Source organism: Pseudophryne corroboree, chromosome 8 (assembly GCF_028390025.1).
Source record: "Pseudophryne corroboree isolate aPseCor3 chromosome 8, aPseCor3.hap2, whole genome shotgun sequence".
Classification (NCBI taxonomy): Eukaryota; Metazoa; Chordata; class Amphibia; order Anura; family Myobatrachidae; genus Pseudophryne; species Pseudophryne corroboree.
The window spans coordinates 340,886,110-340,904,173 of NC_086451.1; the positions used below are offsets into that span (position 1 = coordinate 340,886,110).

Sequence of the window (18,064 nt, forward strand, 5' to 3'; positions counted from 1 at the left end):
CACAGGGTCCCTGGGGAGTAAGTGGCCTTCTAGGCCCCCCAACCATAGGCGTGCGCAGACACTGACAGGTGGGTGCCGCTCCGGACTCCCCCCCCCCCCCCTTCCCCCTCCACGGCATTATAGTGTTCTCTCACCTCCCCTGTCCTGGATATAGACTGCTCAACTGGGCCGCCCAGGTGAGCAGTTTATGACCCGCCCAGGTGAGCAGTCTATATCCAGGACAGGGGAGGTAAGAGAACACTATAATGCCGTGGAGGGGGGTGTCCGGAGCGGCACCCGCCTGTCAGTGTCTGCGCACACCTATGCCCCCAACCATGATCGGGTCACTGATGATCCGCAGCGCCGTCAGCCATCAGACTGCTGCAAGTGCAATCAGCCCAGATCAGCACCTGTGTGATTAGCTGGGAAGGCTCTTGTTGGTAATTGCTGATCAAGCAAGCAGCAGTGCAGTGTAGTCAGCTGAGTCCCGGAGACCTGGACCAGCCACAGATTCTAAGAACCCACCAGTACCTGTGTAGGGAGCTCAGCCAGTTCCTGTTTGTGACTGCTGATCCTATAGTGATGGCAGCACACCTGTCCGCTGCTTCTACTGCAAACATGGTCAGCTGAGTCCCGGGAAGCCTCTCCCCACCATCCCCTACCTTTCACCCTTTGCCTTTGCACATCACCCTCTCACCATCACCCTCTGCCTCTCTCCATCACCCTCATTTTGTCACCCTCTGCCTCTCGATGTCACTCTCTGTCCATCACCCCCTGGTTTAAACGAGGCACAGATTATTATTATTTGATTAAAGGGGGCACAGATTATTATCACCTGATTAAAGGGAGCCAGATTGGTGATCACATGATGCACTAACTTGTGGCATATTATAAACTCAGCATGGGGTCTAGAAGGAAGTAGGCCCAAAACATATTTTTGCACCTGGGCCCACCACTCTCAAGTTCTGCCACTGCACTAGTTCCATCCCTATTGTCCACACTGGGAAGGGAGGGGCAGTTTGGTAAGTGTGCTATCCATCACACCATTCTATCATCACTGACATTGGCCCTCATTCAGATCTCGAAAGAAACTGCGGCGCATGCCATAAAAAACACAGATGTTTAGTACTTTGCGCATGCACTGGACCTGTACTGTGCATGCAGGGCCAGTTCTAGACCTTGTGGCGCCCAGGGCGAAAGTCTACTTTGGCGCCTGGCACCCCCCGGCACGTAAAGGAGGGTGAGTGCACGCCATAGGCGCACGTCTAAAAATAGGGGCGTGGCTTCATGGGCAAGGAGCGTGGTGACAATTATGCCCCCTGTAGCTGTGCCCTGAGTAGTAGTGCCCCCTGTAGCTGTGCCCTCAGTAGTTGTGCCCCCAGTACTGTGCCCCCAGTACCGTGCCCCCTGTAGCTGTGCCCTCAGTAGATGTGCCCCCAGTACTGTGCCCTCAGTAGTGTCCCCTCAGTAGTTGTGCCCCCAGTACTGTGCCCCCAGTAGTGTCCCCTCAGTAGTTGTGCCCCTAATACTGTGCCCCCTGTAGCTGTGTCGCTTACCCCCCAAAAAAATACTCACCATACCTGCTCCTGCTTCCCGACCGCTGCTGCCCTCCGTCTCTGGCCGTCGGCGCTGCTTCTTGAATCTATGGGAGAGACGTCATGATGTCCCTCCCATAGCACCGCATAGACATTAGAGGTCAATTATGACCTCTAGCGTCTATGGGCGCTCCCACAATGCTATGCGGTGCACGATTATGTCATCGCTCACCGCACGGCACCAGTAGCGGATCTTGCCATGGCGGCGGTGCCCCGGGCAAAAATCTTGCTTGCCCGTGGCAAGATCCAGTACTGTGTACATGTGCAGTACGGGTCTGTGATGGAGGATGCAGATAAGACTACCACGCTGATCTGAAGTAGACAGCCCCTGGAGTAAGCAAACTTAAGAATGTCACTGCCTGCAGCGACCTCACAGCTGTCACCCACTGTCTCCCTAGTCACACGCTATCTCCCTGTCACCCCTGCTTAACCAGTCACCTACTATATCCCTGTCACACCTGCCTCCGAAATAACCTAATATCTCCCTGTAACCCACTATCTCCCTGTACCATTTTGGGGTACTATTGTGCGGCCACACCCATTCTTGCAGTGTGCGCAGTCCCTTTATATAGTGGTGCAAAAATCTATATTCATTTACCAAAAAAATAAGATCGTCCGGCCCTGGGTATTGCTAATTTGATTGAGTATCTTCCATTTTATACTTATATAGTCCCTAACCTACATTCATACTAGGTGATTTCAGTTTTCTTTTTGACAATACTTTACTGCCATAAAACTTTTGCTTCATTTCTGCTTTGATCTCTCATATTGGACTTGTTGGCCTTGTTTACCTGGCATTTGATCTATCTTGAGCTTCTCCAACTTTGCCTTCATCCTCTCCAACTAAACACTATCCTTTCTTTCTAACCGTTTCCCTGCTCTTTTCACATGTTGTCTCAAGGCTGTCTAAATGGGGTACACACGGAGAGAGATCCATGCTTAAAATCTAAGCAATCTCTTGTGTGTATGACCCCCAGCGATAGCGCTGCGCGGCCTCGCACATTGCTATCGCGGGTGCTAGATTGAGCCTGCATGCAGACGCAATCTAGCAGGTCGCTCACTTCAGCGCTGTGTGAAGTGAGCGGCCCCCCATCCCCTCCCCCCTCGGTCAGCACACATCGCGCTGTGCTGTGCTGAGCGGAGGGGATAGATATGTGCTGAGCGGTCTGTGATAGATCGCTCAGCACACATCTCTTTAGTGTGTACCCCCCTTAACACTCAAGCTTATCATCTTCCTTTCAACCCAGAGTCACTATCTCCCATCAATTCTCTATTAGCAATAGTACTATTCCTTCAGTCTTGCAATCCCCTGCTTCCCAGTCTTTCATCTAGCTCTTTAGCCTCCACATACTTTACAACATTCTTATCTATTCTATAATTAATTCACACCTCAACTACTGTAACCTCCTCCTACCTGGCATTCCACTCATCTACTGTACTTGTAATTTCTTCAAACCATCCTAAAAGTTGTGGTATGCACTGGCATATTTATAATGGGTGCATTGTGTGCGGTCCATATGGGCCTTCACCGCACACCCTGCACCCATTTTTTTCAATACTTACCCTCTGGAGTCCCGCGTCGGCAGAAATCACCAGGAAAATTGTGCGGCACCATTTTCCCAGTGTTTCACGCATGCACAGTAAGGAAATCACTGGGGAAATGGTTGCTGCGCCATTTCCCCAGAAACCTGCGTATGCGCATTAGACTCCGGGACAGCGCTTGGGTCGCCTAGTGACCCTAGCGCCCAGAGCTACGGTGTTGCTGGCTAGGATGAGGGGGCCTGCATACCGGAGCCTGCACACGGGCCTCCTCCTCTCTAGATGCACCCCTGGTTTTATGACTTATCTTTCTCTGTCACTGCTCCACTTCCACCTCACCAATCAACAAATTACTCACTGGCTCTGCATATACTCTAGAATCCACTTCAAATTATTCACTTATTCATCCTCACCTACAAAGCTCTAAGCGGCAACCTGACTCCAAACTGCATCTTTAGACCTTTCTGATAACTAGCTCTCAGTCCCCGAGCCTGCAAGACTTCTGTGCCACCTCCCACCTATGGAAATCCTTACTGTGCCTGATTGGACTCTCTCCAGGCTTCAAAATTGCCAACCTAATCTCCACTCTGAGTTGCTCCCTTTATTTGATGTCTACTAATATATTTGTCTACATTGTATGTCCCTGTTAATGTATGGTATATTTTGCCACTGAGGGCAGAGCCATCACTAGGTGTGTGCCAGCGGTGCCTGGCACACAGCGCATCTGCAGTGTGAGCGCAGACCCGCCTGTGGTGTATATAGTTCCCATTGCTGTATATGTGTTCTGGTGGAAGGGTACAACGGTTCTTTGGTTTCCTGTAGTTTACACTCACTGTGTCCTGGTTACATAAAAAACTCTTATTGAAATATAAGTCACAGATTTAACACTGTCGATGAAGATTAAACTCTTCTTCTGCATTGCTCCAGGGATCAGTGGAGCACCAGTGGGCTGACACAGCACAATTGTGGGGTGCAAAAAGTAGCAACTTATTCAGACTGCCAGCACCACCAAACTTGAATAAAAGGAGCACGTGAGTTATATCTTCATTTTCTAAGGAAGGGAGGACAAAGTATAAAGGAAAAATTTCAGGATATACTGGCACAATAGCTGCATTTGATGGCACTATAGAGGACTGGGCTACATATATTGAGAGAGTAGAATTGTATTGTTCTGCTACTTCTGAGAAACCAATTGCTGTGCTGTGAACCTTCTTTGCCAGAAATGGTCTACCGGAGCAAGTGTGCAGTGACAATGGGCCACAGTTTGTGTCCATGGAATTCAAAAAGTTCATGCAAAACAATGGAATTAAACATTTTACATCAGCTCCACACCATCCAGTCACTAACGGTTTGGCTGAGAGATTTGTTCAAACATTAAAAAAAGCTATCAAGGGGGGGCGTGGCTTGACTGGAGAAGAGAGCAGACGTGCATCTGCTGGCCTCCTCTCTCCAGTGCTTTATATCCCCTTATTTAGTAAGCCTTTCCTCTGTGTACCCTCTCCGGGGGCTCCCCTTCCCTCCCTACAAGCCTCCTAAGCCCTGCAGTTACAGCCGCAGAGCCGGGGAGCAGTTTTCACTGCTCTCTCAGGTTGCGGCCTATACACTGCCGGAAGCCGGGGACTCGCGTACTCCCGGCGCCCGCGATTCGAGCTCAACGGCGGAGACACGGCGCCGGGAAGCGGCGCGGACCCCACACAGGAGCGCCGGACCATCTAGAAGCCTCCCCCTGACCCCCAGGGTGGATACCCCCTGAGGCAGCGGGTCGGGGAGACGCCAGGCAGCGGGAGAGAGCGGCGGTTCTGAGGCCCAGGGAGAAGCGGCGGCCATCTTTGATTACACTGGAGTAGCAGAAACCGAGGTATCAGTGTGTCTGTGTACCTGCTGGGGTCTCTGGATTAGGGCTAAACCAGGATTGGTGGCCCTCTAGCACTGTTCTCCTCCTGCTCTTGCCCTGGGGCCCCTGTAGAGGGATCTGTGCACACACCTGTGTGGGGAGAAATAGCCTTATACTTGGCACTAATATTTTCTACTGCAATTACCCCATCTAGTGGCCTCTGGGTGTAATAGCATACATTTCTCATACAGTGTGCTGGATATAAAATACATATTTCACTGCAGAAATCATAGGACCGCAGATATCCCGGCACCCTCCGAGACGATCGGCCGTGATGCCCTCATGGTTGAATAACCAAGATATCATGAAGTGATCACTCTGAGATAACTCTGCCTACACCCGAAGGCTCCTATGACATGATATGACAACTTGATTTTTGCGTGGATCCCTCCTCGATTGATACCTCAGAAGCCCTGTGCCTCCCGTTCCTCTACTTTTATCATTCAGCGCAGCCATGCCTCCCAAGAAATATAGGGCCGCTAAAACTGTCTCCCAGGAGGCGTTCTTTAAACCTTCTCCTCAGGCCGCTAAAGCAAAGGAAGCACGGGGTGGTGCCTTTAAACCTGCTGTCCCGGTGCCCTCGCCATCTAGAGATATGCCCGCCCCTGCCACAGCACACCCCAGCCCCATCAATGATGGTGACTCGCTTACGGTGGGTGCTATGAAACATCTCCTAACACAATTTAAGGATGAAGTCGCGGCAGAATTCAGAGCTACTATGAAGGAATGTCAGAGATCTATTGACGAGATAGGTGGCCGCACCGATCACCTAGAAACGAAAATGGGTGAGGTGGTGTCATCACACAACGACCTGATATATTCTCATGATCTGCTCCAAAATGAGGTTACGGCGCTCAGGGACAAACTCTCGGATATTGAGGACAGAGCGAGACGTAACAACATTAAGCTACGTGGTGTGCCGGAAGCTGTCGCTAATAGCGCCTTAAAAGACTTTGCAGTTGACCTCTTCAGCAAACTCCTTCCTTCGTTCCGCTCAGTGGACTTTCTACTTGACCGTATCCATAGGCTTCCTAAAGCCAGGAACGCTCCTGACGGTGTCCCCCGCGATGTCCTCATGAGGCTACACTATTTCCACGTGAAGGAGGCAATCTTGAAAGCTGCTAGACCCTCGGATACTGCATCGGAGGCTTTGGGCTCACTTCAGATATTCGGAGACCTGTCCCCTGCTACTTTGGCGAAACGGCGCTCTCTTTACCCCATCACATCAGTGCTACGTAAAGAGAACATTCTGTACAGATGGGGATATCCCACCAAGTTACTTATTTCTCGAGAAGGTTCTATTGTTGTCATAACGAATGTCGAGGAGGGTAAAAAGATCCTAGCATCATGGAACTCTGCAAGTTCTTCTACACACACCTCTCCCGAGCGGGGCCTTCAGCGGGACTGGGCCTCTTCGGTTGCAGAACTATGAGTATTGTTTGATTTACTACACTTGCATAGATTCCATGTCTTCTGATCAGTTTGTAATGTCATATTTCCTACGCTGCACCAGTTCCTTGGCAATTGTTCGATGAGGGTGTTTATGTGATAGCTGTGTGTTATTAGCATGTTTTTCAGTGACGCCTTCTCTCTGCCGCTTTACTGTTTGCTGCCTGTCTCTGCTGCCCCGACTGCCTCCCGCATTTCTCTGTCGGCTGGGAACTCTACCCGAGTTTCCTTAGGTCCCGGAGGCTGTTGGGGGACCAGAGATGGAGGGCCGAGGAACTACACTTTGTATAATCTTGGTTCGGGTGCGGGCAGATTGACTACTACCCCCCACAGTTTAACTCTGAGTCGCCATGGTTAGGCGTCCACATGTGCCCCCGAGAGGGGTTATTGTTCTGTTTCTTCTTTCTGTTAACCTTCATTTTTATTGTCCTTTCTTTCCCTTTCCCTCTCTATTTGTCCGGAAACGTTACATACACTTTTCACTTGTCAGTTGGTTGTCGATAGTTATGCAATCCCCGACAGTTTTACAATATGGTTAACATTGTTTCTATAAATGCAAAGGCTCTTAATTCCCCACACAAGAGGAGATTAGCACTTAATTATTTCCATAAACTTAAAGCTCAAATCATAGCCGTCCAAGAGACTCACTTTATTAAATCAGCCCCCCCCCAAGGTTTACTAATGGGAGATTTCCCCATTGCTATCTAGCCAACGGGCCAGCAAAGAAGGCGGGGGTGGCAATCTTGATATCTCAGCACTGCGCTTTTTCCCTCACTTCGCAATACTGCGACCCTGAGGGGAGAATTCTAATTTTGGTTGGCACTCTTGAAAATAAAGAGGTGACATTAGTTTCTTGCTATGCTCCCAACAACAAGCAACTAGCTTTTTGCAGGAAACTTTGCGCTAAGGTGCAACAATTGGCTAAAGGCGCTTTACTCCTAATGGGGGACTTTAACTTGACTCTAGACCCCTTAGTTGATAACTCTAGCAAGCGGCCCTCGCTCTCCAGTCAGCTCCATAGGAATGCAAAGGGCTTTAGCCAGCTACTGGCGGAATATGATCTCCTAGACCTCTGGCGCGTTAAACATCCAATGGACAGAGATTACACATTTTTCTCCCCAGTGCACGAATCCTATTCTAGAATAGATTTAGCATTAGCAGACAAGTGGACTCTACAGTCCATCCGTAAAATCTCCATTCTTCCCATGTCCTGGTCGGATCACTCCCCAGTATACATCGAATGGGACATAAATAGTAGAAGGGTTACCCCGGCACCCTGGCGCTTAGGTAAACTCAGTCTTCTTCAGCCTGAGACAACGCAGGCGATCCAAACCACCTTGGATCATTATCTCTCTGAGAACTCTCCCGAGGAGACATCTATCTTCACATTCTGGTGCGCCCTCAAAGCAGTAACACGAGGGACGGCGATTCAAACTGCGGCTAAGCTTAAAAGGGCATATCGTAAGAAATTTGAACAAGCTGAGCTCACAGTCGCTTCCCTGGAGAGCTCCCACAAGGCGCATCCGCACGATAAAGCCCTCCTCAAGTCATTGAAAGAAGCAAGGGAGGCGGTTAATTGTTTTCTATCTAGCGGAGGTCCAACGCAACCTACATAGACTGAACCAAAAATTTTATGTTTATGGCAACAGAGCTGGTAGATTACTGGCGAGGAAGCTGAGGGGGAAGAGGGCGAAAGAAAAAATCCATATTGTCCATTCAGATAGGGGTAAGAGAGTCTACGATCCCGACGAAATTGCAAATGTCTTTGCATCCTATTACTCTAAATTATACAACTTAAGGGGGGATTCTTCTACTTTCCAACCTACAGGCATAGATGTTCAGAATTTTCTGAGTAACTTTCCTCTCCCCTCGCTGTCGTTGGAGTCATGTAGCTCACTCAGTGCGCCTTGGACTTTAGCCGAAGTCGAAAAGGCTATTGACTCCCTTCCAGCGGATAAGGCCCCGGGACCCGATGGTTACCCTTCTGGTTTTTATAAATCCTTTAAGGAGAACTTGGCCCCGGTCCTCTTGACAGTGTTTAATGAAGCCTCAGAGTCTGGCCACTTCCCCAAAGAGATGCTGGAAGCTCAAATCATCACCATTCCCAAACCGGGAAAAAGCCCTACCTCAGTCCAAAATTTTAGACCAATTGCTTTATTAAACACGGATCTAAAAATCTATGCCAAATTAATTGCTAACCGTATCAGTCCCCTTCTCCCATACCTAATCAACCCTGATCAAGTGGGCTTCGTTTTAAACAGACAAGCCCCGGATAATACGCGTAGGGTGATTAATGTTATTGAGCACTCTGCCTGTAGAGGAGAACCCCTCCTGGTTTTGTCTCTGGACGCCGAAAAGGCGTTCGATAGATTGAACTGGGACTTTATGAGATTAACGCTGGACAAATTTGGCTTCTCGGGAAGGATCTTAGACTCTATCCTGGCTCTCTACTCCACACCCAGTGCGCGGGTCTTTGTTAACGGATGCCTTTCTTCACCCTTCAATATTTCTAATGGCACGCGGCAGGGTTGTCCGTTATCTCCTCTTATTTTTGCATTGGCGATAGAACCCTTGGCTACCTGCATTAGATCCCGGGACTCGATTAGAGGCCCGGTTATAGGGGGCATTTCCCACAAAATTAGCTTGTTTGCGGATGATATTCTGCTATGTCTTTCTGACCCCGAGGCTTCCTTGCCAGTTCTTCATGACGTCCTACAAAGTTATTCGGATGTTTCCTTTTATAAATTAAATACAAATAAGACTGAAGCCCTCCCACTCAATATAACTCCGACCGTGGTCTCTAGGTTAAAGGATTCGTACAAATATGCCTGGAAGTCCTACTCTTTGAGATATCTAGGAATTAATTTAACCAGAGAAGATAATTTGATTGAATGTAATTACGCCCCGTTATTAAAAGTGTTTACGGAGCTGACTGGGGAGTGGATGCTTCAGGAGGTGTCTTGGTTAGGTAGGATTGCTGCTGCCAAAATGGTCCTATTGCCGAAATTAATGTACCTGTTTCGCGCCATACCTAGGCCCCTTCCCAGACTCTTTTATAATAAATTTAACCAGGTCCTGATCAGATATGTGTGGGGAGGCTCTAGACCAAAAATTGCAAAAAAAACTCTCATTTTGCCCAAATTATCTGGAGGGGTAGCTTTTCAAGATATAGAAAAATACCATGCTGCATGCCTGATGAGTCAGTCTAGTGACTGGTTCGACACCTCGAATCCGAAACCTTGGGTTATCCTGGAAGCTTCACGCTTAGACACTGTTTCTCTTCCTGACCTGTTTTGGTTACCACTGTCTGCTGCTCGGAGTAGGGCCGGATCCTGCAAGTCTATTAAAACGACCCTAGATTCATGGCATAAACTAGTGCTCTCTTCGGAAGAGATTCATTTACCTGCCCCCTGCCTGTCGTTATCTGCTCTTATGTCATCGATTCCTAATGTCTCCCTAGAGGAGTGGATCCGTAGGGGGCTCTCCACTGTGGGCGATTTATTTGTAGGCGACGTCTTGATGTCCTTTTCTCAACTGCAAGAGAGATTTGGGATTCGCACTCAAGATTTTTTCAAATACCTGCAGGTGAGAAGTTGGTTACACTCATTTACTCCCTCACATCTCCACAAACCTTCTCTTCCGGCTTATATTATAAGCCGATTGGAATCGTCCTCACATAAATATGGGATTACGTGGTGGTACCAATTTCAATTGACTAATGGCCCACAGGCAAAATTAAAAGCTCAGACTTTATGGGAAAGAGATTTGAATAGGTCCTTAGTTGATGAAGATTGGGACAGTATATCAAGATCTTGTTTTAAAGTCTCCAAATGTGTTAACCACTCTGAAATGTTCTACAAGCTTATACAGAGGGCCTACTTTACCCCTGCAAAACAACACAGGATCTGGCCTTCACAATCTAAATTATGTTGGAGAAAATGCGGCTCTACGGGGGATATCTATCACATCTTCTGGGCATGCCCTCATATACAACCACTTTGGAGAGAAGTTTTACACATGGCTAGCATAGTGTTAGGGCTCAACATCCCCATGGACCCAGCTCTGGCGCTATTCCATTTATACGTTGACCGCCTCTCCGTAGGTGATCGCTACGTCTTGGGACATATCTTGATAGCCACTAAAGCCGCTATAGCACAATTGTGGAAGTCTGAGAATATTCCTACCCTAGCGTTTATTCAAAATAAAATCCACAAACATTTCATTTTCGAAACAGCAGAGGCTAAATACTCTTCCTCGGCTAACTCTATCCACCTGAAATGGGTAGGATGGTCCGACTATAGGAGTAGAGAGGGTAGACTTCAGTTTATAGCTCTCCAATTGATGTGTCTGTGCTTCACCCATCCTAGATTGACCTCTACAAGAAGGTTGTACTAGCAGGTATTTTCTAAGTTTAATATATTTTAGTCCTTGTTTTTTTCTCAATGCTTTCTCCTCCTCATGTATTTGAAAGCCTAATGTAGCCAATTGTATATTCATCCGACTGTGAACTGTTTATAATCATATATAATATATGGTAACCATTCTGGACTTCCCCTGTGTTTCCCCTACATCTCTTTTTTCTGTTCCCCATTTTTGTGTGTAAACCCTTTAATAAAAATTTAATGTTTGCAAAAAAAAAAAGCTATCAAGTCCATGCACCATGAACATCTACCTTTGCAACACAAGATTGACAACTTCCTGTTTATATATCGTAGGACTGAGCACTCCACTACCGGTCAGCCATCTGCAGTGCTCTTTATGCAACAGAACTTGCGGTCTCAGTGGGACTTGATAAAACCGGATGTGAGGCAGAAGGTACATAACAAACATAATGTTTATCAGTGGCTTTGCCTGGCATAATTTGGGCTCTACCTGGCATAATATGTCTCAGGGGCTCTATCTGACATAAATGTGGGCTCTACCTGGTATAATGTGTCTCAGGGACTCTACCTGGCATAATGTGGGCTCTACCTGGCATAATGTGTATCACGGGATCTACCTGGCATAATGTGTCTCAGGGGCTCTACCTGGCAGAATGTGGGTTCTACCTCGCATAATGTGTCTCATGGGCTCTTCCTGGAATAATGTGGGCTTTGCCTGGCATAAAGTGTTCCCAGGGGCTCTACCTGGCATAATGTGTATCAGGGACTCTACCTGACATAATGTGGGCTCTACCTGGCATAATATTTATCAGGTACTCTACCTGGCATAATGTGTATCAGGGGCTTTACATGGCATGATGTATATCATGGGCTCTACTGTAATGTAATGTGTATAAGGGCCTCTACTGTGGCATAATATGTATAAGGGGCTCTACCATGGTGTAACATGTATAAGGGGTACTACTATGTGGTGTAACGTGCATAAGGGGCCATGCCCTTTACACATAAAGCCACTCTCCTATATTTTTAAGTGCGCCATGAGTGCACACTGTCCTTGTCCTAAATGTGATGGAAGAGGATTATTTTTCTGGCACACGGCACAAAAATGTCTAGTTACGTCACTGACTGAGGGAATTTGTTTTGCTGTACAAATCAATGATACAAGTAGATGATACGAAGATGTGCAGGTGTTGGTAAAAGCAGGTGAATCCTTTTGGAAATGATCTTTTAGTGAAGTGACTAGGGAACCTCTTACTGCAGGATATCCAGGATGCATAAAGTAGCAGTAATTATTTTTTATTAAACCATACTTGCTAGTACTAATATGTTATGTGTGGTCACAATTGTTTTGCCAAACCTGTTAAACAAGCCACGGTTTAAGTCTTGATGATAGAAATAAATCATACAGACCATGCAAATTTTAAGAGTCTGTCTTCAGCTTTACGCATAAATTGCAAATCGGAAGATTGGTCTAATGATGGCCTTTGTGAGACTGAAATTATAATTAAACATAAATTACAATTACTAGGCTTTGGGGGGGAAATAATTTAAATTTTACCATAATATTTTTTTAAATTAATTCAATGTAACAAACCTGCTTCCGGGCGTGAGTGGGTTCTTCAGCTGGCATGTTGAATGTGCTTTTGTACAGTGTTTTCGCAATAAGAAAATAATATGCTGAAATAATTGACAAGGGTATGATGTAAAACACTAGAAAACACATGAGAGAATGAGCCTCCTGTAGTATTTTTTCAGAAACTGGATAAGGGGCGCAGGCTTTGAAAGACGTATTCTTATCAGGGCTGCTGAATTCATACAAATCGGAAAACACTGCTTCTGGAGCTGCGAGCAACATGGAAATTATCCACACACAGATTGCTTTTCCGCACGTCTTCAGAACTGCATCTGAGGTCTGCAGTTCCAAGGGCTTCACTATGGCTCTGTATCTGCACAAATATAAAAAAAACAGGATATGATAGATGCTCATTTCTCAGTTTTTCTGGCACAGTGATTATTGTGACATATTATGTACTTTAAAAATTATCAACTATATAGGCTGTATTATCACCCAGTTTGCTTTTCATGAAAACATCTTTTAATACATATCAATAAAGTATAGATAAATTGTATTTATGTTTCATGTTTATTGCTAAAAGACTAAAACACATACACAAATGCATATACACAGAAATATATATATATATATATATATATACAGTGGTCGAAGTGGGGCGGTATACGGCAGTATGGTATACCGCCACTTCTTCCACTGACCCGGAAATGAGCACATGAAAGTGCAGCAGGAGGCGAGGGAAGTGGCCATCCTGCTGCACATGGTGCTCCCCGCCCCTGTGCGGCGGCCGGCGGCTGTGTAGAGCACTGCAGTAGCTCACAGCCGCTTACCGCTGCCAGCCGCCCGCGCACGCCGCTCACCAGCCGCTAACCAGCCGCCCGCCACCAGCCGCCAGCCACTAGCCGCCCGACGCCACCAGCAGCCCACCGATCACCGCTGCCAGCAACAAATGAGGTAATGTTCCCCTGCTGTCACCTCTCTCCCTGCTGTCACTGTCGTCACTCTCCCTGTCGTCACTGTCGTCACTCTCCCTGTCGTCACTGTCATCACTCTCCCTGTCGTCACTGTCCCTGTGGTCACTGTCGTCACTCTCCCTGTCGTCACTGTCTCTCCCTGTCACTGTCTCTCCCTGTCGTCACTGTCTCTCTCCCTGTCGTCACTCACTCTCCCTGTCGTCACTGTCTCTCTCCCTGTCGTCACTCTCTCTCCCTGTCATCCCTGTCGTCACTCTCTCTCCCTGTTGTCACTCTCTCTCCCTGTCGTCCCTGTCATCGCTCTCTCTCCCTGTCTTCACTCTCCCTGTCGTCACTCTCTCTCCCTGTCGTCACTCTCTCTCCCTGTCGTCCCTGTCGTCACTCTCTCTCCCTGTCGTCACTGTCTCTCTCCCTGTCGTCACTGTCTCTCTCCCTGTCGTCACTCTGGCTGTGCCTGCTGTCACAATTTCAGCTCATTCAGTGTGCTACAATGTGAATTTTGGCTCATTCAGTGTGCTATAATGTGAATTTCGGCTCGTACAGTGTGCTATAATGTGAATTTCAGCTCATTCAGTGTGCTACAATGTGAATTTCGGCTCATTCAGTGTGCTACAATGTGAATTTCGGCTCATTCAGTGTGCTACAAGGTGAATTTCGGCTCATTCAGTGTACTACAAGGTGAATTTCAGCTCATTCAGTGTGCTACAAGGTGAATTTCGGCTCAGTGTGCTACAATGTGAGTTTCGGCTCATTCAGTGTGCTACAATGTGAATTTCGGCTCATTCAGTGTGCTACAAGGTGAATTTTGGCTCATTCAGTGTGCTTCAATGTGAATTTCGGCTTGTACTGTGTGCTATAATGTGAATTTCAGCTCGTACCGTGTGCTATAAAGTGAAAGGGGCACCAGTACTAGATAGTATAAGGGGTTCTACTACATGGGACATGCCCCCTTTTTGGGTGACCACGCTCCCTTTTCTGGAGCGCGCACTTTGACCACTGTATGTATGTATATGTATATATATATATATATATATATTAGTGATGAGCGGGTTCGGTTCCTCGGAAACCGAACCCACCCGAACCTCACCCATTTTACACGGGTCCGAGGCATACTCGGATTCTCCCGTATGGCTCGGTTAACACGAGCGCGCCCGAACGTCATCATCCCGCTGTCGGATTCTCGCGAGATTCAGATTCTATATAAGCAGCCGCGCGTCGTCGCCATTTTCACTCATACGTTGGAAATGTTAGGGAGAGGACGTGGCTGGCGTCCTCTCCGTTTATTGTTGAACTTGATTGTGCTTTATTGCTTAATTGTAGGGAGGACTGGGGAGCAGCTGTATAATATAGGAGGAGTATAGTGCAGAGTTTTGCTGATCAGTGACCACCAGTTTTATCCGTTCTCTGCCTGAAAAAAACGCTCCTTATCTGTGCTCAGTGTGCTGCATATATCTGTGCTCACACTGCTTAATTGTGGGAACTGGGGAGCAGCTGTATTATATAGCAGGAGTACAGTGCAGAGTTTTGCTGACAGTGACCACCAGTATACGTTGTCTGCCTGAAAAACACTCCATATCTGTGCTCAGTGTTCTGCTTTATTGTGGGGACTGGGGACCACCAGTATAATATTATATAGGAGGAGTACAGTGCAGAGTTTTGCTGACCAGTGACCACCAGTATACGTTGTCTGCCTGAAAAACACTCCATATCTGTGCTGCATTGTAGACAGTATATAGTAGGAGTACAGTGCATAATTTTGCTGACCACCAGTATATAATATATAGGAGTACGGTACAGAAGGCCACTGCTGTACCTACCTCTGTGTCGTCAAGTATACTATCCATCCATACCTGTGGTGCATTTCAGTTTTGCACAGTTTGCTGGCCACCAGTATATAATATATAGCAGTACGGTACAGTAGGCCACTGCTGTACCTACCTCTGTGTCGTCAAGTATACTATCAATCCATACCTGTGGTGCATTTCAGTTTTGCACAGTTTGCTGACCACCAGTATATAATATATAGCAGTACGGTACAATAGGCCACTGCTGTACCTACCTCTGTGTCGTCAAGTATACTATCCATCCATACCTGTGGTGCATTTCAGTTTTGCACAGTTTGCTGACCACCAGTATATAATATATATAGCAGTACGGTGCAGTAGGCCACTGCTGTACCTACCTCTGTGTCGTCAAGTATACTATCCATCCATACCTGTGGTGCATTTCATTTTTGCACAGTTTGCTGACCACCAGTATATAATATATAGCATTACAGTACAGTAGGCCACTGCTGTACCTACCTCTGTGTCGTCAAGTATACTATCCATCCATACCTGTGGTGCATTTCATTTTTGCACAGTTTGCTGACCACCAGTATATAATATATAGCAGTACGGTACAGTAGGCCACTGCTGTACCTACCTCTGTGTCGTCAAGTATACTATCCATCCATACCTGTGGTGCATTTCAGTTGTGCGCAGTATATATAGTAGTAGGCCATTGCTATTGATACTGGCATATAATTCCACACATTAAAAAATGGAGAACAAAAATGTGGAGGTTAAAATAGGGAAAGATCAAGATCCACATCCACCTCGTGCTGAAGCTGCTGCCACTAGTCATGGCCGAGACGATGAAATGCCATCAACGTCGTCTGCCAAGACCGATGCCCAATGTCATAGTAGAGAGCATGTAAAATGCAAAAAACAAAAGTTCAGTAAAATGACCCAAAAATCTAAATTGAAAGCGTCTGAGGAGAAGCGTAAACTTGCCAATATGCCATTTATGACACGGAGTGGTAAGGAACGGCTGAGGCCCTGGCCTATGTTCATGGCTAGTGGTTCAGATTCACATGAGGATGGAAGCACTCATCCTCTCGCTAGAAAAATGAAAAGACTTAAGCTGGCAAAAGCACAGCAAAGAAATGTGCGTTCTTCTAAATCACAAATCCCCAAGGAGAGTCCAATTGTGTCGGTTGCGATGCCTGACCTTCCCAACACTGGACGGGAAGAGTTTGCGCCTTCCACCATTTGCACGCCCCCTGCAAATGCTGGAAGGAGCACCCGCAGTCCAGTTCCTGATAGTCAAATTGAAGATGTCACTGTTGAAGTACACCAGGATGAGGATATGGGTGTTGCTGGCGCTGGGGAGGAAATTGACAAGGAGGATTCTGATGGTGACGTAGTTTGTTTAAGTCAGGCACCCGGGGAGACACCTGTTGTCCGTGGGACGAATATGGCCATTGACATGCCTGGTCAAAATACAAAAAAAATCAGCTCTTCGGTCTGGAATTATTTCAACACAAATGCGGACAACAGGTGTCAAGCCGTGTGTTGCCTTTGTCAAGCTGTAATAAGTAGGGGTAAGAACGTTAACCACCTAGGAACATCCTCCCTTATACGTCACCTGGACCGCATTCATCAGAAGTCAGTGACAAGTTCAAAAACTTTGGGTGACAGCGGAAGGAGTCCACTGACAACTAAATCCCTTCCTCTTGTAACCAAGCTCCTGCAAACCACACCACCAACTCCCTCAGTGTCAATTTCCTCCTTACACAGGAAAGCCAATAGTCCTGCAGGCCATGTCACTGGCAAGTCTGACGAGTCCTCTCCTGCCTGGGATTCCTCCGATGCATCCTTGAGTGTAACGCCTACTGCTGCTGGCACTGCTGTTGTTGTTGCTGCTGGGAGTCGATCGTCATCCCAGAGGGGAAGTCGGAAGGCCACTTGTACTACTTCCAGTAAGCAATTGACTGTCCAACAGTCCTTTGCGAGGAAGATAAAATATCACAGCAGTCATCCTGCTGCAAAGCGGATAACTCAGGCCTTGGCAGCCTGGGCGGTGAGAAACGTGGTACCTGTATCCACCGTTAATTCAGAGGCAACTAGAGACTTGATTGAGGTACTGTGTCCCCGGTACCAAATACCATCTAGGTTCCATTTCTCTAGGCAGGCGATACCGAAAATGTACACCGACCTCAGAAAAAGAGTCACCAGTGTCCTAAAAATGCAGTTGTACCCAATGTCCACTTAACCACGGACATGTGGACAAGTGGAGCAGGGCAGACTCAGGACTATATGACTGTGACTGGGTAGATGTATTGCCTCCCGCAGCAAGAACAGCAGCGGCGGCACCAGTAGCAGCATCTCGCAAACGCCAACTCGTTCCTAGGCAGGCTACGCTTTGTATCACCGCTTTCCAGAAGAGGCACACAGCTGACAACCTCTTACGGAAACTGAGGAACATCATCGCAGAATGGCTTACCCCAATTGGACTCTCCTGGGGATTTGTGACATCAGACAATGCCACCAATATTGTGCGTGCATTACATCTGGGCAAATTCCAGCACGTCCCATGTTTTGCACATACATTGAATTTGGTGGTGCAGATTTAAAAAACGTCAGGGGCGTGCAAGAGATGCTGTCGGTGGCCCGAAGAATTGCGGGCCACTTTCGGCATTCAGCCACCGCGTACAGAAGACTGGAGCACCACCAAACATTCCTGAACCTGCCCTGCCATCATCTGAAGCAAGAGGTGGTAACGAGGTGGAATTCAACCCTCTATATGCTTCAGAGGATGGAGGAGCAGCAAAAGGCCATTCAAGCCTATACATCTACCCACGATATAGGCAAAGGAGGGGGAATGCACCTGACTCAAGCGCAGTGGAGAATGATTTC

The 18,064-nt window shown here is 47.3% G+C and overlaps 1 protein-coding gene across 1 annotated transcript in view; it reads right to left on the reverse strand.

Moving 5' to 3' along the window:
• BRS3 (bombesin receptor subtype 3) overlaps positions 1-18,064 on the reverse strand; it is a 65,262-nt gene that overhangs the window by 23,403 nt on the left and 23,795 nt on the right. Inside the window, exon 2 of the mRNA XM_063935675.1 lies at positions 12,433-12,784. Within this exon, the coding sequence (XP_063791745.1) occupies positions 12,433-12,784 (352 nt within the window). The remainder of the gene's footprint in view (positions 1-12,432; positions 12,785-18,064) is intronic.